The following is a 23716-nucleotide window of genomic DNA, read 5'->3' as shown; positions in this document are numbered from 1 at the left end:
TATATGTATGTATACATATGTATATATATTTGAATATATAAATTCATGTACATATATTAAGTATATGAATATATATTATTATTAATATTATAATTTTTGAATGTGTGTGCATTGTTTGTTGGGTTTACTTAAGCTCTAAACATTTCATTTAAATAAGTAAATTGTTATTTATTTTTAAATGTTTTCAATTTTTTTTTTCTTTTTCTTTTCTCTTTTCTTTTTTATTTAATTTTGTTTTGTCCACTGCGTACATTGATTTCCAGCGTGTTGCATGAACACGTTTAAATTTCTCATTTGTTTTCTTTGTTGTGTTTATTTGTTTTTAAATCTTAAAATCATACATATTGCATGTATGTATGTATGCATGGATGCGTGTATATGTATGTTTGCATGTATGTATGCATCTGTATATGTATGTCTAAATGCACGCTCGTTCGAAATGGCTAAGAATCTGCATTCGCTTACACAAATTGTATTTGTATTGTTTCCATTCATTTGTTTTTGGTTTTTGTTTTTACATGTTTTCTTTTCTTTGCTTACACAACAAATATTTAGTTATATATGTATATAAAAAAAAAAGAAAATTATTTACGAAAATTTTCTCATGTGTTAATCCCCATTCAAATGAACCAAATGTGATTAGAAGTGTTGTGTGTGTATGTGTGTGTGTGTGTGTGTGTGCAAGTTTTTTCTTTTTTAAACTAGTTTGTATAAATTGTTGGCTTGCTTTTGAATATTATAATATTTAGTTAGTTCATATTTCGAAGTTTCTCATTGTTGAAAGTTCACTTTTTGTTGTTGGCGAAATACAATCATGACAATAATAATTAACTCTTGTATATCGATTATCGTCGTCAAGTGTCATCGTCAAATGTCATTGCCGATACAAATGGTATATATATATATGTGTGTGTGTGTATGCGTTCACACATGCATACATATGTATGTATGTACTTATGTTATATTGTTACGAGCAATGTTAACATTTAACGTATGTATCTACGTATTTCTACACATTCCTCTTTTTGTTATTATTTTGTAACTGTATCACAATGGGTTTTCTCTTCTTTTTCATGTCGCGTTCTCAACTTCATTCATTCTTGCAATTTTTTTTTTATTTTTCTGTTTTTTTTTTGTTTTTTTTTTTTTAATACATTTTTTCATTTGTTTTCCTATTCCCTTTTCATGCTTCAGTTCATACCATTTTAGCTATAATGAGGCCAAAATTTGAAAAAATTTCAAAGTTTCAAAATTTTCTTTTCTTATCACTTACAATGCTGCTTTAGTTTTTTATTTTTTATTTTCAATTTGTTGCTGAATTTATGTGTAAAATTATTTTTGCTGCATTTAACTTTGGCCCTTAACAGTAGTTTGTTTCTCTGAGTGTGTGTGTGTGTGTTTGTGTTGATCTATTTCAAAGTGTACATGTGTGTGTGTGTGTGTGTGTGTGCATTTTGGCAATTGTGCGCTGTCGAATTGTTTTTGCTTTATTTAGCTTTGTTTAAATGCATTTTCCACTTACTTCATAACCAGCGGCTGGCTTTTGATAAATGTATGTATGTATGTAGTATGTATTGTATTGCATGTAGATATATAGAGGGTCTCTATACATACATACCTATGTATGTATGGCATGTACATATGTATGTGTATATACATACATATAAAGGCATATACATATACATATATATGTATATGTATATATATATATATATAGAGAGAGAGAGAAACAAAACGGTGATTTAAACATAAGATATACACGACGCTTGAAGCAAAGTAAACAACACACAAAAAATGATTTTGATTATCAAAATACATATTTATATAATAACGGCATATATTTTTGTTAAATTGTTTCATCTTATTTTGGCTGCTTGTTGCGTTTTTTGTATTTTTCTCTTTTTTTATATTTTTTATTTTGCTTTGCTTTGCTTTGCTTTTTTTGACTTACTAAAAAAAACACGAAAACGAAATGTTCGCGATACGTTGTGTTACGTTACGTTCTAATTACGTGACGTTACGTTGCACAAATTTGCTTGTTTACTTTTTGGGTTTTTTTTTCTCAAAAATTTGCATTTTTCATACTTTCAAAAATATATGTTCTATATATCAGCTTTGTATATGTACATACATATATATTTGTAAAAATATATACACATATATATATAGATAAGAGAGAGAGGGAGAGAGACCGAGACAGACACAGTAATTGAAATAGTTTCAGAAACAGAGAATAATTATATGTGTGTGTGTAAGAGAGAAAGAGAGAGAGATACTGAGTGTAAAAATCAACTTTACAAGTTGCAGTCAAATTTTACAATTTTTTTTTTTGTTGTTTTTCAATTTTTTTGTTGTTATTTTCTTCGTTGCATCTTTTCAGTTTTTTTTTACGCTTAAATTTTATCAGTTTCAACTTTTTCTCTTTTTTTTGTTTGTTTTCATTGTTTCGTTTAACTCTGTATGGATATGCGCGTCTATAAATGTGTGTGTGGGTGTGTGTTTGTGTGTGTGTGTTTACAACAACTTATAGGTAATACAATACAAATATCGCACTTTGAAGGTTTTATTTCTTAAAAAAAAGAATGTTTGCCTCATGTCATCCATAATACATATTAATAGCCATAAAGTATTGGCATTGTTGGCTTAGCCATCATCAGACATTGTCTATATATATATACATACATACATACATATATAAATGCATATATATACATATACATGACAATAATACAAATACATAACATATAAATTCAGCCGTTGTCTGGCTTCTGTCGCTGTTACTTCATTTGTTTTCTTCTTTCTTAGTTTCTTTGCTTCTTCTTCTCTTTTTTTGTGTGTTTTTAAATTGGTTATTAATTAGTATTTTTTATAAGTCTATCACATCATCACAATTAGGTTGCATTAAAAAAAAAAAACAAAAAACAAAAAACAACAAAAAACCCAAACAGGGGGCGGTGGGTAGCGGGCTGCCAATCAGATCGTAGGTCCTGGCTACCCACCTGGCTGCACACCTGCAGTACCTGGGCGCATTTTTTTCTTCTTATTTTTCTTTTGTTTTCGTTTTCACTTAGTAACATTGTGTATACATATACATATAAAAAATAATATAGTATTTAGTTTTCAGCTTCTAAGACGAACAAAAATTCCTTCGTTTTCATTTAAGCATATGAGAGATTAACAAAAAGGAAATTAAAAAAACAAAAAAACAAAATAATAATAATAATTATAATAAACAATGTCTTCCACTTATGGTATTCGATTATATAGATATATGTATATATACATATATATCAATTGTGCTTACACACATATATATATATATAAATATATAAATATTTTTGTATGTATTTTCGCTTCTTTTAAATGTAATTTTTGTTTACAAGGAGATCCATGTGGTGTGATATATACTTGCTTTTCTATGTTGTCCCTATCTGATTAAGTTGCTAAAGACAATGTGTGTATATATATATAAATCAAAATATATATATACATATATATATGTATATATATATATATATATTCTTGTATATGTATATATAAAGAAATTTTGCTGTTACAACATACGCTATTCTGTCTGTCTGTTTATCTGTCTCTGTGTCTGGGTGTGTGTGTAGTGTGCGTGTGTGTGTATGTATTTCTATTCACTTGTGTCCTGTCTCTTCTTCTTCACTATTTGTTCACTATTTTCTTTGTACTGATTTTCCACTTTCGAAGGATAAACTTAGAAAATTGTAAATACTAAAATATTATAAATGTTTTCATCTTTTACTCTTTATCGTTTTGCGTTACTGGCAGAAGGCAAAGCAACAACAACTGGGCAACAATTTGGACCAAGTTAGCTAACTTATTAACTGGGCTCAAAATATGGACTCCTACTGTATGTCATGTCTGTCCGATCTACCAAAGAAATCGAAAAGTTTTGACAAAAACAAAACCAACTCGATTGAATGAAACTACCAAATTTTTCACCAAAGAAAAACACAAATAAGATTGTTGGAGTCGGGCGCTACCGACTGCAAAATACTCATTCAGCAATTGATATGAATAGAGGATGACAGCATTTAGTCATTTAACTGACGGACGGACGGACAAACGGACATATACTTATTTGACTTTTGTGAATGAGTATAATAAAGCAAATAATTTGATATATGTATATATATATGTAATTATGCATTCCTGTTTTGCAATAATATTATTATTTTCATTATTATCACTATTATCATTATCATTTGTTGTTGTTTTTTTTTTTAATTGGCTGTTGATTGTGTTTTGTATTTGAATTAACTTGTTCCATGTTATTTTTGCTCGTTTAAATTTTTTTTTTAATATATGGATGAATGTGGCGTATTTTCTTTTTCTTATTTCTGTTGTAAATTTTCTTATTAGATTTTGTATTTTCTTCCAGTATTTTGAATAGAACTTTTGATTTTGGCGATTTTGTATATCTATATAGTAGTTTTACACACGGAATAAGAAGTTCAGTGTAAATATTATTCATTTAGATTTAACAAAAAAAAAAAAAAAAAAAAAAAAAAAAAACGTAAATAAATAAAAATTAAATTAAATTAACAGAAATCAATTCGAATTGCGTTTTCGCCCTTCCGATATTATTTAACTTCAAAATACGCATACCAAGCACAATTATATGCATGATTATATATATGTAGAAATATAACAAAACAAAAAAACACAATATAATATATATAAGTATACATATATATATATGTATATATATATATATATATATATAAATATTATTTGAACAAAGTGTTTCTGTTTTCTTTCCAATACATATTTCATTGTTTGTTTCAATTCGTTTTACATACTTCTATCAAAGCAGCGCTGTTTTTCTTTCTATATTTTATTTACTTTTTACGAATTTCTAAAAATTTCTTTTCAATTTTTAAGTTCGCTTTTTTTCTTGTTTGCAATTTTACTTGTTCGAAAAAAACGTTAAAGCTGCATTTCGCTTTGAATGTACGCGACTGTGTGTGTGTGTGTGAGAGAGATAGTTTGTCTTAGCGTGTGTGTGTGTGTGCGAGTGTTTTTATATTTTCAGCTTTGTTGAGTATTATTAGCTTAGTTTGTTATTATGGAAATATTTTTGTTTGTTTTCTTTTATAATTTTCGTTTTTATATATATTATATAAGCAAACCGTTAATTTCATACCAACCAAGTTAAGGAAAAGGTTTTCAAAATATTCTTTTCTCAATTTGTAGCTTTCTTTCATTCTTTGTTTTTCATACAATTTTTGTGTGTTTTTCTGTGTGCATGATTTTCTTTTAACTTTTCGTTACTGTTATTATTATGAACTTTGATTTTCGTTCGTTTTTTAAACAAAAGAATTATGGTTTATCTTGTTGGTGATATTGCTATAGACGCTCTATGTGTTTATAGCACCTTAGAAGTTAGGATTTCACAATTATGCATAACAAACGGTATGAAAAGGTGAACAAATCATGTAGGTCTATGTGTGGTGTGTGTGTGTGTGTGTGTGTGTATGGGTGTGTGTGTGTGTGTGTGTGTGTGTGTGTGTATGGGTGTGTGTGTGTGTGTGTGTGTGTGTGTGTGTGTGTGTGTATGGGTGTGTGTGTGTGTGTGTGTGTGTGTGTGTGTGTGTGTGTGTGTGTATGGGTGTGTGTGTGTGTGTGTATTGAAGCTAACAAAAAAAACTAATTTAGAACAAAAAAATTAAGAACTTTTATAATCACTCAACTTTGGAACATTCGAAAAACATGCAATTTGTTGCGATCGCATTAGAATGCTTATTAACTAGTTTACTAGATTAGTTACTTAGTTAGTTAATTGCTGTTGTTGTAGATGATGATGATGATGATGATGTTGTTGTTGTTGATGTTATTGTTGTTCTGTTGTATCGAGCGTTGCTTTAATGTTTGTTGTTGTTGTTGTTGTTGGTGAACCAACTAGGCGGCTAGTGACGTTGTCATTGTGGAAGAGATAGAAAGAGAGAGGGAGAATTAAACAATAACTGAAGCTCAACTGTAGAATCTACTTACCTAGATTATTGTGGTTGTTTTTTACAATGTTGTCGTTGATGATTGTGTGTTGTTGTTGTTGTTTGTTGTTGTAGCTGCCGCCATTTGACTAACAAACAGTCTGTGTATGAGAGTCTGTTATGTGCGTTTGTTATAAAACAAATAATAAATATAAGTGGACATGTAAATCCATATGTTTCTGTGTGTGTTGTGTATATGTAAGTGTTTACATATATAAATATATATATATGCAGATACACATAAAATGTATCAATGTATATATGCGAAAATAGTATGTAAAAAGGGAGTTACTTGTGCTTCTGCAAATATTTGTTTTCTATTCATATTCTGTCGTATGTTTCATTCGTCAATTGTTGCCATTTGAGTCCGCGTTGTTCTTGTTGTTGTTGTTGTTATTGTTAATATTATTTTTAAAGTTGCTTGCCCTGTCCATTAGCAACGTTCTGGCCGTTGCCTTTTACACTGTTAGTTAACAGCGCTTCGACTGTTAACAGCAGTGCTGTAACATAGAATCGATTAAATCGTACGATTTTGATGTACGCATATATATCTTTGTTTTTTGAGCAGACACAAGCAAATAGACATATCCTCTAGATTGCATATGTATGCTCTTTATATAAATCAAGTGAGTTTCATATATATATATAATATATATATATAAATAGGCATATCGAATTTGTATACGTGATTCGAACGACTCGAAGTTTCGAGTCCATTCTTAATTATGACTTTTTATTAAATCGCGTATATAAGTGTGTGTGTATAAGTCTGTATGTCAGTGTGTGTTTGTGTGTGTCTGTATGTCTGTAGTTGTATGTTGTTGTTGCTGTTGTTAATTCTTCCTCTTCCTTTCTGGTTCTGCCACCTCTTCTGCTAGTTCTTGCCGTTGTTTGCTTGGTTACATCTCTTACATTTGGGTATTGCAGTTTTTGGACTCTGGAAAAAGACAGGATTTATGGGCGAACCACCTTAATGCTGGCCAGCCTGCTCAATGGCAGCGCCCGGTCCAGGCCCAGCCACGGCTGGTGCAAACTGATGATGCTGTGTCGTATAGTAGGTGGCCGGCATATTGAACTGGCTGGCATAGGGATTGGTGCCCGGCGCAGCGGCTGTTGTCAGCACGCCGGACGCATCGTACATGTAGGCGCCCGGTGCGGCCGCCACCTGTGCACGTCCAGCTCCACTGGCAACAGCGGCCGCCGCAGCAGCCGCCACAGCGGCTATTGGTGGTGAATTGGCCGGCGTATAGTGCACCATCGGTGTGGTGACACCAGCGGGTGCATACTCCTTGAATGTCTTGTCATCGGCGCCAGGATGTTGTTTTGGCTTCTGTTGTTGCTGCTGCTGCTGCTGTTGCTGTTGGGCCTGCTGCTGTTGCTGTTGGTAGTGTTGCGGCTGCTGTTGCTGCTGCTGCTGTTGGTAGTCACGTTTCGGGTACTGCTGGAAGCGCGGCATTCCAGTGCCAGTGGCCGCTGCATTTGGCGGCACGAATTGTCCACGGCTACGATAATTGGGCTGCATAAATGCGCCGCCCTGCTGGCCCAAATGCGGCTGGCCGGCATTCACGTGCGCTCCACCAGCTCCGCCGGCAGCTCCGCCAGCCCCATTGTGCCCCATAATGGCACGCGGTCCGCCATTGTTGAAGGGGGCGCGCGGACGATATGTGGCGTTGCCGTTGCGATTGGCACCATCGAGACCCGGCTGCTGATTGAGGGCAGTGCCAACGCCTCCACGATTCCAATTGCCAACATTGCCGGCGATGCCATTGGGCTGATAACTGTTGCCGCCAGCGGCATATTGCGGCTGATAGCCGGTGCGATTGGCGTAGCCATTGTTGGTGCCGCCGCCGCCGTTGTTGCCCGCCTGATAGTTGAGCGGATTGCTGCGCTGCTGATAGACATTGGCCGTGTTGCTGCCGCCGCCGCCGTTGCCGTTGCTGTTCCAGCGCTTGTTGCCGCGATAGTTGGCCGAGTTGGGCATGGCGCGTGCCAAGTCGAGCAGCTCCTGGGAGGGCGTCTGTCCGGCCTCCTCCAACACCGAGATCAGCTCACGGGCCTGCTTGGCATTGTCCGGCGTAAAGAATGTGTACGCCGTGCCCAGCTGCTGGCACCGTCCGGTGCGTCCAATGCGATGCACATAATTCTCCGACGAATTGGGATAATCATAATTGATCACATACTGCAAATCCTCAACGTCCAGGCCACGTGATGCCACATCAGTAGCAATCAGTATATTCGACTTGCCATTACGGAAATCCTTCAGCACAGAATCGCGTTCACTCTGCGACTTGTCTCCATGTATCGATGTGGCTACGTAGCCCTCGTTGCGAATTATCTGCAATATGTCCTCCACCTGCAAATTGACAATTGTTTAGAGTGCTGACCAGTTATGCCTGATATCTAGCTATCTATATATACTATATCATTATCTAAATCAGCCCCATTTTGATTTGGCTCTAGTCAGTGAATCAGTGGACAAACAACAAATTGTCATTTGGTATAACGAATGGAAATAGCTAGACTATGCGAAGGACTTGGGTATGAAACATCATAAACTATATACTGCCGTAAGATATACTAAAATATATGCTATTACAGGTATTCTATATTATAGTATAATTTATTTACTAAAATCTTGAACTTGGCTTAAGCTTCGGAAACCCTCTTTACAAATACTAGTACATTGGATTTATTTAAACTCTAACCTTAACTTTAACTATAGAGTCCCTAAATCTATTTTCCTTAAGCTTCTTTTACCGATTTCATCTGGATCTATTATATAACAGTAATATAATTTATAGTACATTTGATGTAAGCTATACTTAATTCTATTTGCCTGAAACTAATTTATACATTAGAAGAAAACTTGTACAATTGAGTTAAGATCCACTGGAATCGATTTCCCTGAAATTGCCTTCTCTTTTCTTCCTTTTGATAGTAAGGTTTATTACCTTATCTTAATTTAAGCTCAAAACAAGTCGACTGTGCTTAAAACGTCTTTCCTGAAACTTCCTTTACAAATTTGATACTAAGGACTCGACTTAAATCTATTTTCCTAAGCTTTCCAAGCTCCAATTTCCTGAAACTTGCTTCCTTACTCACCTTGATTTTAGTTTCCACAAATATGATAATTTTGTTGGATCCACCATTATTGGATGGCGACGTGATCTCCTTGAGCAGTCTAACCAGGAGCTGCGGCTTCTCGTTCTCATTGCAAATCTCGACAATCTGACGTATATTGTGATTGGCTGACAGATTCATGGAGCCGATATTGATTTGAATGTAATCATTGAGAAAATCACCGGCCAAGGCCTGCACCTCCTTTGGCCAAGTGGCCGACCACATCACAACCTGACGATCCGGACGTATCTGTTCAATGATCTTGCGTATTTGGGGCTCGAAGCCCATGTCGAGCATACGATCGGCCTCATCCAGGACCAGATATGTGCAACGCTGCAAATTGGTATTGCGATTCTCGAGGAAATCAATTAGACGTCCGGGCGTCGCAATGATGACCTCAACGCCGCGCTCCAAGTCACGCGCCTGCGGCACCTTGGAGGAGCCACCGAAAATGCATGTGTGACGAATTTCGGGCTTGCACAAATGCCCATAGTCCCGCACAACCGACTGAATTTGCTGGGCCAGCTCACGTGTGGGAGCCAAGACCAAGGCAATGGGTCCCTCGCCTCGCATCAACGGCGGCTGGTTGCTGATGTGCACAATGGCAGGCAGCATGTAGGCTAACGTTTTGCCGGATCCGGTTTGGGCAATGCCAACCAAATCGCGTCCACTTAAGGCAATGGGCCAGCCCTGGGCCTGGATGGCCGTTGGCTTTGTGAAGCCTTGACGCTTCATTTCATCAATAATGTGCGGCGGAAGGGAGCTCTCCTCGAAATTGGCCACCGGATGGGGTAGCTCGTTGCCCGACACGGTTATCTCCAGCTCATGGCGCATCTCGGCCACCGCCTGCTCGCTGCGATTCATCGTATTAGGATGCATGATATAGAAGTCCTTTTGAAATGGTGCCAAATTCTCCCATTGCGGCTTCTCCAGATTGCGGCCCGGATTCTTGGCCTTCTCGCGTTGCAATTCGGCGCGCTCCTCCTTCGACAGCATGCCCAATGCGGCTGCATTGTAATTGGCACTGCCGCCGCCATGATAGCCGCCGCCATTGCCCAGGCCATTGTGGGGCTTCTGATAGCGTTGCGTATAGCTTGGATTCTTGGTGCGCGGCGGACCTTGGAAGGCGATGCCATTGGCGCTAGCGAATGCGCCATTCTGCATGGCATTGCCGCCGCCGGCGGCGCTGGTGCGATACGGATTGCCGCCGGCGCCCATGCTAATGCCATTTTGGATGCCATAGGTCATCACGCCGTAGGGCTGGCCAAAGTGCATGCCGCCAGCAGCGGCACCGCCGCCGGCACCATTCAGAGCCGCAGCATTGCCAGCGGCTGTGGCAAAGTTATTGCGCGGATAGAAGGGACGATCGTGGCGCGGTCCATTGCCGCCGCCAGCAGCTGCGCCGCCGCCTCCGTTGCCATAATAGCCGCCCGTGTGCTGCTGCTGAACGCCGCCAGCGTTTGGTGCATATGCGCCTGCGTACATGGTTGTTACTCCAAACACTTCCGTCTCTGCGTATGTGTGCGTGTATATGTGTGGGTGTGAGAGTATGTGTGCGTGCGTGAGTGTTAGCTGTGGTATTGTGTGGGTGAATTCGCGTCTGTATGTGTGCGCGTATAATTGTGGATGGCTGTTTATTTTGCTTTGCTGTTTACTAGCTTTCCTTTGTCCGCAGCTTTCAAGTCCGCCTATTTATACAAAAAAAAAATACAAAATAAATCAAATATTCAATTACAATCAATGTTATTAAGGCATGATATCCGTTTTCAATGAGCTCGGGGAATATAAATATCCCTGCACTTGACCGCAATAAAATAAAATATCGAATAACAGTGCTCTATTAAATAACATTTGTTACACTATTCAACTGTCGGCCATCGCAATGCATGTGAGTGTGTGTGTGTGTATGTATGTAAAGCTGCTCTACGCATACATCCATATGAAAATATTTATTTAATTTGAAACTTTACACAGAATAAATTGTCATCATAAACAATATGTATAATTTGATATGTATTCATTAATTGTTTACTATGTCAGAAAATAATAAGAAAATACAAGCAAAAATTCTCATAAATTTAAGGAACTCATAAAAATATGTTGTTCACATAAGATTAAAACAATACACAATAATTACCCGTTGTCAAATTTTAATATTCGCTTATGTCAAATATTTAAAGATCAAGTTTAAAATTTTTTTACAATTTTCTTTTTAAGTTTGTCCTGTCAACTTCAATCAACGTTTGCTGAGTTGTTTGACAGAGGCGGATGCGGTGCACATGTATGTGTGCTGTTAATGTTGACAAATTACACACATAGATGTATGTTAGCCGATATGTATGTATATGTGGGCTATTTGGACATGCTACTTTAACAGTTAACATGCCGTATGCACTGTTTAAACTTTGCTTGCAATTTGTGAATATGAAATAAAACAAACGATTGCAGAGTCAATGCTGTTAACATTAAATTAACATGTGACATGGCTACCGCACAAACACAAACACACACATACGCATACAACAGAGTCCCAACTGTATTTAGTGTATTGAATTAAATTTTTATTCACTTGGAATTGGATAAAATCATGTGCTCGCCGGCACCTAAGCGGCGTATGTCCTTTGCAAACAGTATTATATACAAACATCTGAGCTTATTTATATACGCATCTACATACATATGTATACGTAAAAATATACCTTTGAACGCGGAATTGCACTTAAGTGTTGATTAGTTTAGTTGTTTGTATGTCTGCAATTGAGGCAAACAGCAACAACGACGACGACGACGACGACGACTACGAGAGAACATTCGTTGCTGTGTTGCTTAATTCCATAAACTGCATGTAAAATGTACCATAACGGCGAGCCCCCTCCTGCCTCCCTCTCTCACTCTACCATTGACTTATGCGGCATAACGCTCGCGCAAATAAAAAAAATCAATACAGCATCGCCAACGGCCGAGCAAAAGGGAAGAAAATATGAACAGAAAGAGAGCAACACGCAGAATGGCACACAACACTAACGTTTACACATACACACACATACACATTTACTAACGGAGCTCTGTGTATACATATATGTATCTACATACATACATAGGCACAAATCGTAGCACATTTACTTACCCTTTATTTTTGTGTTAGTTGTTGACTTTAAATAATTTGGAGCTACTTTGAAACGTTGTACAAAATATTTGTCGTATTATGGTCGTACTAGATGCGGTCGCGTGTAAACTTTTATGCGGATTTCGAGAGAAATTTGTTTTTTTTTTATGTCGATTTTTTTCGTCGTCACGCCTAGTGTAAGAAAACTAGAGCTAGAGCTTGAAATTAATTGCTTTTAACACTGAAAACTAACTTTAAAGCTAACTAAAAGTGTACTTTGTTTTACACTATGTTATGAAAAACTAAAGCCTATTACTTTTCTTGTGTATTTGTATATATATTTTTACAACAAAAAAAGTTTTGCAAGATGGTAATTTCAGCAATTACCACCAATGTGAAAGAGAGTTGCAAGCGCAATCTGTTATCGTATTTTCAAGCGATAGTTATCGATTTGGCGATATATATTGTATTTTCTGTTGTGAATAAACCTGCAGTTGCGATGTAAGCCCGTATTTTAACGAGTAAGCGTGATTCTCAGTGATCAGTCACCGTGATAAATAACTGCCTGATATTCGAAAGACAATGCGCACCCATATGAATTAAATCTTTATTTACCTATCACAACATTTAATCTACATTTAACAATTTGCCCGACTTCAATTGGAGGCCAAAGCAATCAACAATTTCCGGCGATTGGCATCTAGCCTATGGAGAAACTTCTGTACGCGCAGGCTATAGAATTCACTGGCCTTGGCCAGTTGTGCGCTATGAAGGCGTTCGCCACGTTTAAACCGCTCCATCCGACATCGATCGCACTGATAAGCCACAATGCTGGCTAGGAAGTTCCAGATAGTTATCTGTGGCCACAACACATCCGTAAAGTACAGCACAGATGAGCTCAGCTGAAAGAGATGAAATTTAAATCCAACTATCAGCGCTTATTAAATGGGATATCTAGAGCAAACTTTGTTCAACACAAAAGAGACAAAATAGCTATAGTCTATTCGAGATTTGCTGCAAAATTATGCTTACTCTCTCATTTGGTCCCATAAATTCTGAATTGAAATTTCTCACGTCTTAGCAAGGAATCAGAAATTTTATGTTGACAAAGGTTGTTCTAGATATTAGTTCCTGTGGATTCAGTTTGCTTACCTGCCACATCATAAAGTCGCTCAGACGCGTCTCGCCGGAGGTGCGGAACACCATGTCCGGCGGCGGGGAGTGACGTGTGTAGAGGCATTCCTCAAGCAGTCGTTCATTGATATCGGACGGATGCAATGGCTCATCATCGGCGGGCTCGTCGCTCTTGAGCACAGATTCGACAGCCTGGGTCATTTCGTCGCGGGAAGTATAGGCAAAGGCGACATTCAAGAACAGCTTGTCATTGTGCTCGGTACGCAGCATAGCCGTCGCAATGTGGCGCTGCAGATCTTCGGGTAGCAAGAGAATGTTGCCAATGACACGAATGCGTATGCCGTGCTCATTCAGGCGATTGGTCTCCTCCAGCAATTTGGCAAACTTCTCTCGGGCCAGATTGAACAGACCTTCGACCTCTTCGTTGGAGCGCTTGAAGTTCTCGATGCTAAAGGCGAACGTTGTCACCTCCTTGATGCCCAGATCCACACACCAGCGCAGCACATCGGCCAGTTTGGAGAAGCCACGCGTATGACCCTCGATCTTATCAAGCTGCTTGGAGCGGGCGAATCGTCGATTTCCATCCATGACAAATGCTATGTGGTTGGGTATTCTGCCGGTTAATTGCAGAGTCTGCAATGCCAACTTTTGTAAACATGTATAGCGGTAATCCGAAATCCACGACATCGTTCCTAGCCCGTTCCAAATACACCTTGTGACAGTCAAAAATAAATTCTTATCGAGTGCAACAGTTGCAGTTAGACATTATCGAATATACAAGTTTTAATTGCGATAGATTTACTATCGATTGCTTATGAATCAATTTATAAAATAAATACATTTTTCTGAGTCATTAAAATGTTATCATAAACAAATTGTACAAATATATATTTTATTGTACTGACCTTTGAAATAATCACTAGATACTTTCTTTTAACTGCATAGGCCCTCAAATGGTGTCGATTGCTTAGCACCGAATTAAAAATCAAATATCTCGAAAATAAGCCGTTTAAAAATTATAATTTTTAAACAAGAAATAAATATTCTCGTCGACAATATTCCAAATCGCGATTTATAATTCACCGATAGTTTTGTATTTGGTGCGCAATCATTTTCTATTGCAACCGTGGGCAGATTTTGACAGTTCTCATGCTTATTGTGAATTAAGTGGCAACTCCCCTCTGACAGCTGCTACATAGCCTTCTTTTTTAATATCCGGTTCACGCAATTGGTTCGTGTTGTGACATTCTCTCGATTTTAAATACAGAAAAAAACATTTTAAGCCCTAACTTCAAAACAAAAACATGAATAGCACAATAGACATTAAGTGCAATATAATTACCGCAGATTTGCGGCATAATTTCCTGTTTTTGTTTCGATTTGCTCCAGCCGCCATGGCAGCTTTTTGTTTTGTTTTTTTTTTGGTGTGCCATGTGCCTAGCATATGAAGAATGTGAAAATACGATTTGTTGAACTATTGTGTAAATGCTTCTTCCCAACAGTTGCCGATCGTTCTTAATTGCTGCAGAATGGCTCCCAGGAAGGCTAAAGTTCAGAAAGAGGAAGTGCAGGTCTCGCTTGGCCCACAAGTGCGTGATGGCGAGAACGTTTTCGGCGTTGCCCACATCTACGCCAGCTTCAACGACACTTTCGTGCATGTTACCGACTTGTCCGGTCGCGAAACCATCGCACGTGTCACTGGTGGCATGAAGGTCAAGGCTGATCGTGATGAGGCTTCCCCTTACGCCGCCATGTTGGCCGCTCAGGTTCGTCTTGCCAATATCGATATGTGTGTATAGAATTTGCAATAATAATATTGAATTTGGCTTCTTTTAGGATGTGGCTGAGAGGTGCAAAGTTCTGGGCATTACTGCTCTGCACATTAAATTGCGCGCTACTGGCGGCAACAAGACCAAGACACCCGGACCCGGTGCCCAATCCGCACTGCGTGCCTTGGCCCGTTCATCCATGAAGATCGGTCGCATTGAGGATGTTACACCTATTCCATCCGATTCCACACGCAGGAAGGGCGGTCGTCGTGGTCGCCGTCTGTAAATTTTGCAGCATACAATGCAGAAAATTATGCACATTATGTTCATGTATTTGTATGTTTCTAATTGATGAATACATTGTAATAAAAATCTAAAACACCGATATAAGCTTTAGCTTAAGTTGTAAGAATGGTGAGAGCAGTTCTCCGCTAGGCTAACACGTCAGGTCATGGGCATTTAATTGGAGCTAAAAAAGGCAAGGCTTCAAAATATTCAAATGGGTGCTAAGCATTCGCAGCTAGCAGGTTCGCCCTTCTGGCTAGTCATTCCAATAATTTAATAAATGGTGCATATAATTTACAAGCGTAGTGGCCGTTAGAAACACAAGATTAGCTTACGGCACTTGGCCGTGATCAGCATACCTGCGACATATATTATCGATACCTAACATAATATCGATATTGTTTAATTTTTTAGAAATCTACCATCCCTTTAAAAGCAAGTCGGCAGGCGACAGTAGGTGTTTGATTCTCGTGCCGGTAGTTGTAAATAGTTTAGTTTTTAATAATAATAATGAATGACGTTAGCCTGCGCGTATCAGCTTTAAAGCTGTGCGCGCATCCAAAGCGATTTAGCGAGATGCGCAACGCACTGGTCCCACTGCCGTTGAAGTGGCAAAACTGTGAGTACAAATAGTGAATCCACAGCGAATTGCTGGCGACTAACGTGTCTTTCACACGACACGATGTCTAGCAACAATCGACTATGTGGAGGAATTCGCTCAGGCCACCAATTGTGCCAAACAGCTGTCCATTGTGAAGGATGCGTTTGAGAATCCCCGTTCATTTCCCTTTCTGGCCGATATCCTATTCGTGTGCCCCCTGAAGCATCCCGTGCGCGGCGTTGTGACCAGGTATGGGATTTGGTTATGATTTCAGCCCCATTGGCATTTTGCTAATTTCCCAACCTCAAACTCGCAGACTATTCTCAAATGCCGAGTGCAGCAAACGCTCCCCAATCACTCACAGCAGGGAGCGCATATTGAGCGCCCTACGTGGTGCCCTACGCGAGGTGTCCGTCAATATCAACAGTAGCTGCGCCTTCGCTGACGACATGAACGACCTCTTCGTCTCGGTCAGCGGCTGTCTGCAGAGCTTTCCGTTTGGGCGCGATGCGCTGGCCCTGGAGATTTACTGCTTCATACCATTGGTGCCCAAGGCTATGGCCCTCTTCTGGGGCTTATTAAGGTGAGCTGGCAGTCAATTAAAAAAAAAATTGTTTGATGGCATTGTTCTAGCTGACAATTTGACAGTAAGTTTTTGACTTTGACAGCTCTTCTCCAGGATGTACCAGGCTGACTTGCAGTTATTACGAATCATCATATTTGACAGTTGGCTTTACACTTTGACAGCTCATCTTTGTGAATTAAGAGGCTATGGAAATTTAAACAAGTTGCCAAATAGGTTTAACTAGGCGTTAACTCTGCAGTCAAATGAATTTAGCCATGTGTTAAGGAATTATCCTTAACTACTCTCTCATCTTATCTCATCTTATCTATGCTTATTAAAAAACTGTCAAATTTTCAACTAGCTGAGAAATATTGTCATAGCATACCATCATGGTTATCCAAAATTTGGCTCCATTAGGCTTTCAGTGGGTATTTGGCTGACTTCTTATGAAATTATTAGATTTTATTGTATTAGATATTAAATTTTCTTTAATTCTCTTCAAATTGCTTTGCCATAACGAGGTTAATTATTGTAGATATAGACAGACATAGTTAAATATTTGTCAGTTAGTTGATAATTTGAAAAGTATTTTTTGTTGAGTATAGAGCTTATATGATTTATCAGAGACCTTAGCTTTCCCTTGTTAGGGACAACATTGCATGAAATCCAGTTTCAGATCTTGAGATCCAGATTCGCATTTAACTCTAAATTTGCATCTCTTTATGTTTGTATTGCAGTGACACAGGCACACAGATCTCTCCGACTCGTCGCAACGAGTGTTACTTATATCTGCAGAATCTGTTGCGCTTCCACGTCAACTTCATGACTGAGTTTAAGTCGGAGCTGATGCCTGAACGTTGCAGGCCATTGAAGTCTATTGATGCGATTGCCGAGCAGGCATCCCGTAGTGTGGATACGCCGTGGGATGTGCGCGCCGTTGCCGGCCTCGCGATTGGCCATAATGCGCGTCTATTTGGTGATTTTGCAAATTATCTGCTCAAGTGTCAATCTCTGAATGAATTTAACGATTTGCCCATGAAGGCCGCATCGCTGCTGATGCTGCAGAAGAGCGACTACGGCACCTGTGCTGCCCAGGCACTGGATATACTGAAGCGCACCTTGGAGCATGTCGATAGCGCCAGCAACGTTAGCAACTTTCTGGTCTATTTGTCCAAGCATCTGAATACCTATTCGAAATCGTTGGGCGGCATTAAGTTAACTGATCGCCCTCAGATCATGTACAGCCTGATATTGGCCATGTTGATGCGCTTCGCCTTGCAGCACATCTCGAGCAACATCGAAACGATACGCCACATGTGCGCCAGCCTGCTGCATCAGGTGCTCCAGCACAGCAAGGCGGCCGGCCAGACAAATGTCATTGCCCAGGTCTATGCCCAGTACGAGCGCCAGCGCATGCCGCTGCCATCCGTTTGCCTGATGCTGCAGCAAGTGGTCGAGGTGTTGGGCGTCCAGGCGGTGATGATGAATTGTCCAGGCATCTTTGACAAAATGTTTCCCGTCCACCTGGGGCGCGAGGACAGCGTGAATGCGCTGTTCAAAAGTAAGTCTCTCTCTCTCTCTCTCTCTCACACACACACACACACACACACACACAAGTTCATTCACATCAAATCGAATTCAATTGCAGGCATGATGACAGTTGCCCACAATGAGGAGACATCCAAGGAATGGAGGCGCCTGTGGTGTTCGCTGCTTTATAGGGCAGCTGTGCCCTGCGACGATCGCTTGGTCTGCATTGAGCGCCTGATCAAGGTGGCCGTTCACCTCGATGATGAGGTGCTGCCCGAATTGATGAAACAGCGCCATCTGTCAATCAGCACCAAATTGGCAGCCATGCTGACGGCACGTCGTCATGGCCAGCAGCGTATGGTCAAGGCGCTGATGGCCGATCATCTGGATCAGCTCAATGCAGCGCTGGTTGGCGTCGATGACAATTCGCGGCTGTTGGCCCTCTCCTTTGTGGTCGATACGCCCCGGCTGAGCGAGTCATATACGCAATTCGAGCTGGACTCGATCATTACCTATATTGAGCTGAATGCCAACAATCCCAATGCCCATATGCGCCAAATTGGCCACGGCCTCTTGCAGAAGGCGGTGAAGCGACTGGAATATAATCTGGCCCAACAGCTGAAGGACAAACCACTGGCCGTAAATGAAGATAACATGCTGATCATCTTTGTAAACAAGCTCGTCCACTTACTGGCCATGAATCTGTTTCCCACTGCCAACTACGGCCGGCGCTGGCTATCGCTGCGCGTCCTGGATGATTGCATCGAAATGATGGAACGTCTCAATTTGCCCTGGAGGCAGCGCATGCCGCCACAGTCGTGGCCCTATTTGGATTACTGTCTGCGCGACAGCTATGAGCACAACAAGGTGCAGGCCGCCCTGCTGTTGGCCAAATTGCAGACCTGCTGTCCGTATGACCCAATGGACATCTTGGAGCAGCTGAAGTCGGTGCGTGTGACGGACTCGTCCACGGCCGTCTATCGCCTGCAGGTGTACTGCAAGGCAGCCGAGGTGGCGCTAGCGCCGCCCCTTAATGATGATGCCGTCCTGCCCAAGCATCATGCACGCGATTATGCCATCCTACGGATGTGCATGGACCATTTGCGGGAGGGCGCTGCCGCGGCCGAAAGCGATTTGACGGAGGCGGCCCAAACGAATCCGTTGTATGGCCTGCTCTTCGCCAGCCGGCATTTGTTGCTCCAACTGGAGCTGAAGCCACTGGCCGAGGATCAGCTCTGGTTTGAATATATTGAGGATCTGCTGAACATCTGTGTCACAATCACTAACATTATGCTGCCCATTGTGGGTAGTGATTCGCCGGAAGGTATGGTCCCGGGATCACAGAAACCAACGGCGAAACCAATCTCGGATCCCGATACTCAGGCCGAATTGGATACGCTGTCGCTGCTGCCGCAGATGGTGTTGCTCAGCGCCTGGCGCAGCATCAAGGAGATCGCCCTCATCATGGGCGACTTGGTGCAGCGTGCTCCGCTCCAGCAGGAGCGTAAACACAACTATTTGCTCAGCCAAGAGCAGGTGGCGTTGATTGGTGAGCAGTTCATATTGCTGCTGGCGGATGTCAAGCATCGCGGCGCCTTCGAGCAGGCATATGTGGGCTTCACCTGGCTCTGTCGTCGCTTCTGGCACAGCGATGAGCCGGCCCTAAGCCAGCTGCCGCCCAAGTGGATGGAGGAGGCAATGCGTCTGGTCACTGGCATGGGCGACAAGGAGCTGTGCTCCACACGTCGCAGCGCCGGCATGCCCTACATGCTGCAGGCGCTGATCTGCACGGAACTGAAGCTGGGCACCCACAACACCTTCAAGCGGAGCATGTCCTTGCTGCTGGAAGTGTGCGAGCGTCGCGAACTGGGCGCTGATGCGGCCATTGCACGCAGCCATGCCATGAATATCATGCGTGCGCTCTTCCGCTGCAGCGAACTGGCCGATGTGGTGGGCGATTTTGTGGGGCGTGGCATTGAGTGCGCCCTGGAGAGCGTCATGGCGGAGGAGTGGAACGAACGCAACAGTGCCACACTGATGCTCTCAGCGCTGATGGTGCGCGTCTTTGGCGTGGAGCGCGCTCGCTCCGACAGCGGCGAGCTGCACGTGCGCAATCGCATGACCGGACGGATCTTCTTTACGCGCTATCCCAAGCTCTTTGATTACTTCCATGCGAATCTGAAGAAGGCAGCCGAACGCTGTCGCGCATCGCCAAAGGGGGGCCAGACGGTGCAGTTGGAGGCCATGCTGCAGCTGCTCTATCGCCTCTATCCATCCTCCATGGAGGGAACCGAATCTAGCCTGAATGTGTGTGCCACATATATATCTATATATACATATATTTATCTATATCTATATCTATAACCATTTCCGTTTTCTTTTGCCTTTTAGCTCAGCGTCTTTGTGCCCTTCCTGGAGGCGATCACGTGCGTGAACGATAGTACCACACGATATCGCAGCTGCGAGGTCTTAGCCAACTTTGGGAACACCACCTTGGCCTTTGAGAGCATTCGCCGCATTTCAGCGATGTTCAGTGTGATCAACTTCAAGCACAAGAGAGTGAGTGTCTTCTCAGAATATTTCTAGACATTTCTATATTGCGTACAGCTGCAGGAGTATTTATTACTTATTGCTTATCTGTGGGAATAATTGTAACTTGCATAAGCACAAAGGACTCTGGGAAAATGGGAAAATCCTTGTTCTTATATATACCTTGACTGACTGCATATACTACTATAGATTTAATATAATCTATCTATTTAATAATCTAAGATGAGAATTCCATCAATAGATCTCTTCTGTTGATTTCCTCTCTTTAGCATATACATGGTTTAAATTGAAAGAAAAAATTCTATTGCAGATTTTCGGGTAGATCAACGACTCCTGTTTCACATATAAGCTTGTAGAGGGTATACGAACTATGTATATATTATCAAGTCAAGAGTATCAAGTCGAGTACTTTTAGTTTTCATTTTAGCTCTTCTCTTCTTAGCCATGTTCTCTTCTAAAACACAAATCTACTTTCATTATAATAGTAAAAGTTCTTCTCTTTCAACACTTCGATATAATATCTTTATAATCATGTTTTCCAGACTTCGATCTAATATAATTATGATTACAAGAATATAATTTTTATTTTACTTTTTTTTATATACAGTTAACTTATAATGTAAAATTATATAAAAATCTAATATTTAGCCAGTTAACCAGTTAATCTCTATCCAGACTCCCATCTAATATCATTATGATATTATCATTAGATAATCAAAGTTCTCCCAACACTTCTTAAGACTATATTATCAAACCTTTGTCTGCCTACTCCTGCTGGATAAGCATTTCATTTAATGCAATATTGATATTAATATAACATCTCTATATATGCTTGCAGGGCGAACCCTTGCCCAAGAACATTAATCTACTGCACGGCAAGGTGTTGCAGCTGAAGGAGCTGTACCGCGTTGCACGCTGGCAGGATGTGCGCCTGACCTGCACAATGATGTATATGATGTCTGTGATCGCTGTGAAGATGTTGAGCCACGATATGTTCATCTTTCGCACCATAGTGATGGTGTTGACGGACGCGTTGGCGGATCTGCAGGAATGCAAGCATATTGGGGCAGCGGTGCTCAATGCCTTGCTCGCCATCTATGAGCTGAATCATTTGGCGATCTATCGACACTGCGAGGAATATACCGTATCGCCGAAGTTCTTTGCGATTTTCGCCCTGCATTTGCACCGGCTGACCCTGCAGCCGGATGGCCTCCTGGAGCACATGTTTGAGATGTTGGTGCGACCGGATAATGTGCCATCGAAGCTGGAGCACGTGAAGATCGACTTGTGGCTGTATACGCTCATCCATCAGGCCGCCTCGGGCACCAAAGCACGTGGCCTTATCGAACCCTTCGAGCTGAAGCATTTCGATTTCGATCCGGATGTGGTGACCTATTACAAGACGCTGTCGCGCAGCCAGCGCTCCAACCTGGCTACCCAATTGCGTCAATCAAAGGCGGTGCGGCTGCATGCGATGAAGATGGCCGGAATCATTGATCGATCGGCACATTGGGCGCCGGGCCTGTCGTGCCGTGTGTTCGCCTTCCTGGCCCTGCTGAATGACATCGATCTGTCGATGCTTCAGTTGTTGAATCGTGGCGGCTTCGATGCGGAGCCAGGCGTCACCATTTGCCTAACGCGCCTCATCATGGACAACGGCATGCTGAGCAGCTATCAGTATTATTGGGTCCCACTGATCCGTTACACTGTGCATAACTCGTCGCCCAAGAGGCCGGTCTATATGCGTTACAGATCCGCCCAGCTGCTGGACCGAATGACCGTGCATGTTCAGCAGATCATCCACTCGGATGATGCGTTCATGATTGGCAACTATATACGTCTGGTGCTGCAGCTGCTCGTCGATGAGTCGGAGATGGTGCGCAATTATACATCGGAATTGGTGTCCAGCTGCATGGGCCTCTATTTGGGCGGCGAGCGGGCGCTGGAGAGTGTCTTAGAGGTCAGTATGCTGCCCATTGAGGCGGAGAAGTTCTTTTTGGAGCACATGCTCGAGGCCCTTCAGCGCTACAAGACGAACGGCAATTTCCTGATCGCCTGTTTCAATTTGGTTGTGGAACCATTCGTCAGTGTCGAGCTCTTGTTCAATCGCACCATCGAAGAGGCGCCATCCAAGTTTTTCAGTGGCGATGACGAAGCCGAGGGCGAAATCTTCGATAAGCAGGAGGTCAATCAGTACTGTGAGGGATTGCGTATTGCTTCGGTCGTGGCGAAAAGTTTCAATGTCGCATTCCCAAATAATGAGGAGCTGATGAAGGCTCTCGATGCCGTGGAAAAACTGTGCTCATACAAAGGATTTACCGCGGAACCAATTCCTCCGAGAATCATCGCCTAAAACGTACACACACACACGCACACACACACACACACACACACAAAAAGCAAACACACGGAGGCTACACCATTAGTACAAACACACAGAGTGAAGGAAAGAAAGAATGAGAACAAGAAACTACAAGCTGCATTTAATTCCAATTGGAATTGTATTATAAAACACACGCATTTATAATGCACATAATACACTCACACAAACGAATATAATTAGAAAAATGATGTCGAAGACATTGCATTCAATCCCAATTGGAATGTTAGTATAAAATACTGCATTTTTAATATTTGAAAATCGTCATATATGTATAGATGATAGATAGATGTAGAAATCATTTCGTTTCTGTTTGGCGCTCAACAAATTCTCTAATTCAAATTTCCCAAATCATGTGTTCTCTTTCTAACTCGCGCCAAGCTCATTGGTTTCTTTTCGACCAAAGGAAAGGAAAGAGGAAAAGAAAACATTTGTTTTTGTAGAAAATTTTGAGCTTATATCTTATATATATCATGTTTTGTCGTTTTACACAAATACTGTATTTAAATCAACAATCACTTGTTTAGAAACATTTAATATAAATAATGTGATCAATAATGCCGATTTAGTATACACAAATAAAATCAAAGCATTAAATTAAATTAATAAATATTTTTTTTTTATAATTTGTCCTTAAATTTACTTTTAAAAAAAAT

General features: G+C 41.0%; 4 protein-coding genes across 8 annotated transcripts; 2 read left to right on the top strand and 2 right to left on the bottom strand.

Moving 5' to 3' along the window:
* Positions 1–5483: 5483 nt before the first annotated feature.
* On the bottom strand, positions 5484–12680 carry mahe (maheshvara). 3 transcript variants are annotated; one of them, XM_089475409.1, is made up of 4 exons: positions 12268–12680; positions 9123–10828; positions 6022–8373; positions 5484–5936 (listed from the first exon to the last, which is right to left on the bottom strand). In XM_089475409.1, exons 2-3 carry the CDS (start codon positions 10623–10625, stop codon positions 6991–6993), a joined length of 2886 nt encoding a protein of 961 aa, XP_089331535.1. In that variant the 5' UTR covers positions 10626–10828; positions 12268–12680; the 3' UTR covers positions 5484–5936; positions 6022–6990. The 3 variants fall into 3 exon arrangements, with proteins under 3 accessions (XP_089331535.1, XP_089331537.1, XP_089331536.1); XM_089475411.1 differs by lacking the exon at positions 12268–12680 and adding an exon at positions 11840–12032; XM_089475410.1 differs by lacking the exon at positions 12268–12680 and adding an exon at positions 11278–11431.
* Positions 12681–12839: 159 nt separating this feature from the next.
* On the bottom strand, positions 12840–14434 carry Dhdds (Dehydrodolichyl diphosphate synthase subunit). Of its 2 annotated transcripts, none has more exons than XM_018014383.2 (3): positions 14286–14434; positions 13399–14115; positions 12840–13148 (listed from the first exon to the last, which is right to left on the bottom strand). In XM_018014383.2, the coding sequence occupies exons 2-3, from the start codon at positions 14065–14067 to the stop codon at positions 12903–12905; spliced, it is 915 nt and encodes a 304-aa protein (XP_017869872.1). In that variant the 5' UTR covers positions 14068–14115; positions 14286–14434; the 3' UTR covers positions 12840–12902. The 2 variants fall into 2 exon arrangements, with proteins under 2 accessions (XP_017869872.1, XP_089331551.1); XM_089475425.1 differs by having other exon boundaries at positions 13399–14092; positions 14286–14425.
* Positions 14435–14469: 35 nt separating this feature from the next.
* LOC108618407 (small ribosomal subunit protein uS11A-like) lies at positions 14470–15539 on the top strand. Of its 2 annotated transcripts, XM_018014405.2 has the most exons (3): positions 14470–14611; positions 14883–15146; positions 15217–15539. In XM_018014405.2, the coding sequence occupies exons 2-3, from the start codon at positions 14910–14912 to the stop codon at positions 15433–15435; spliced, it is 456 nt and encodes a 151-aa protein (XP_017869894.1). In that variant the 5' UTR covers positions 14470–14611; positions 14883–14909; the 3' UTR covers positions 15436–15539. The 2 variants fall into 2 exon arrangements, with proteins under 2 accessions (XP_017869894.1, XP_089331552.1); XM_089475426.1 differs by lacking the exon at positions 14470–14611 and having other exon boundaries at positions 14854–15146.
* A 305-nt stretch (positions 15540–15844) lies between these two features.
* Positions 15845–23686, top strand: THADA (Thyroid adenoma-associated protein homolog). Its single transcript, XM_018014331.2, has 7 exons — positions 15845–16053; positions 16125–16284; positions 16352–16618; positions 17338–18161; positions 18249–20437; positions 20522–20689; positions 21519–23686. Exons 1-7 carry the CDS (start codon positions 15945–15947, stop codon positions 23031–23033), a joined length of 5232 nt encoding a protein of 1743 aa, XP_017869820.1. The 5' UTR covers positions 15845–15944; the 3' UTR covers positions 23034–23686.
* The last annotated feature ends 30 nt before the right edge of the window (positions 23687–23716 follow it).

Source organism: Drosophila arizonae, chromosome X, assembly GCF_054131065.1.
Source record: "Drosophila arizonae isolate 15081-1271.41 chromosome X, UAZ_ARI_1.0, whole genome shotgun sequence".
Lineage (NCBI taxonomy): Eukaryota > Metazoa > Arthropoda > Insecta > Diptera > Drosophilidae > Drosophila > Drosophila arizonae.
The sequence above is the reverse complement of the archived record's forward strand: the minus strand, read 5'-3'. Positions and strand labels throughout refer to the sequence as shown.

Excerpts from the sequence above, each read along its gene's own strand:
- Dhdds (XM_018014383.2), bottom strand. The coding sequence starts at position 14,067 with ATGTCGTGGATTTCGGATTACCGCTATACATGTTTACAAAAGTTGGCA. Across the intron at positions 13,149-13,398 it reads GCGACTTTATGATGTGGCAG|CTGAGCTCATCTGTGCTGTA; the intron begins GTAAGCAAACTG and ends CATCTCTTTCAG.
- THADA (XM_018014331.2), top strand. The coding sequence starts at position 15,945 with ATGAATGACGTTAGCCTGCGCGTATCAGCTTTAAAGCTGTGCGCGCAT. Across the intron at positions 16,619-17,337 it reads CTCTTCTGGGGCTTATTAAG|TGACACAGGCACACAGATCT; the intron begins GTGAGCTGGCAG and ends TTTGTATTGCAG. Across the intron at positions 18,162-18,248 it reads CGTGAATGCGCTGTTCAAAA|GCATGATGACAGTTGCCCAC; the intron begins GTAAGTCTCTCT and ends ATTCAATTGCAG.
- LOC108618407 (XM_018014405.2), top strand. The coding sequence starts at position 14,910 with ATGGCTCCCAGGAAGGCTAAAGTTCAGAAAGAGGAAGTGCAGGTCTCG. Across the intron at positions 15,147-15,216 it reads CCGCCATGTTGGCCGCTCAG|GATGTGGCTGAGAGGTGCAA; the intron begins GTTCGTCTTGCC and ends GGCTTCTTTTAG.
- mahe (XM_089475409.1), bottom strand. The coding sequence starts at position 10,625 with ATGTACGCAGGCGCATATGCACCAAACGCTGGCGGCGTTCAGCAGCAG. Across the intron at positions 8,374-9,122 it reads TTGTGGAAACTAAAATCAAG|GTGGAGGACATATTGCAGAT; the intron begins GTGAGTAAGGAA and ends GTCAATTTGCAG.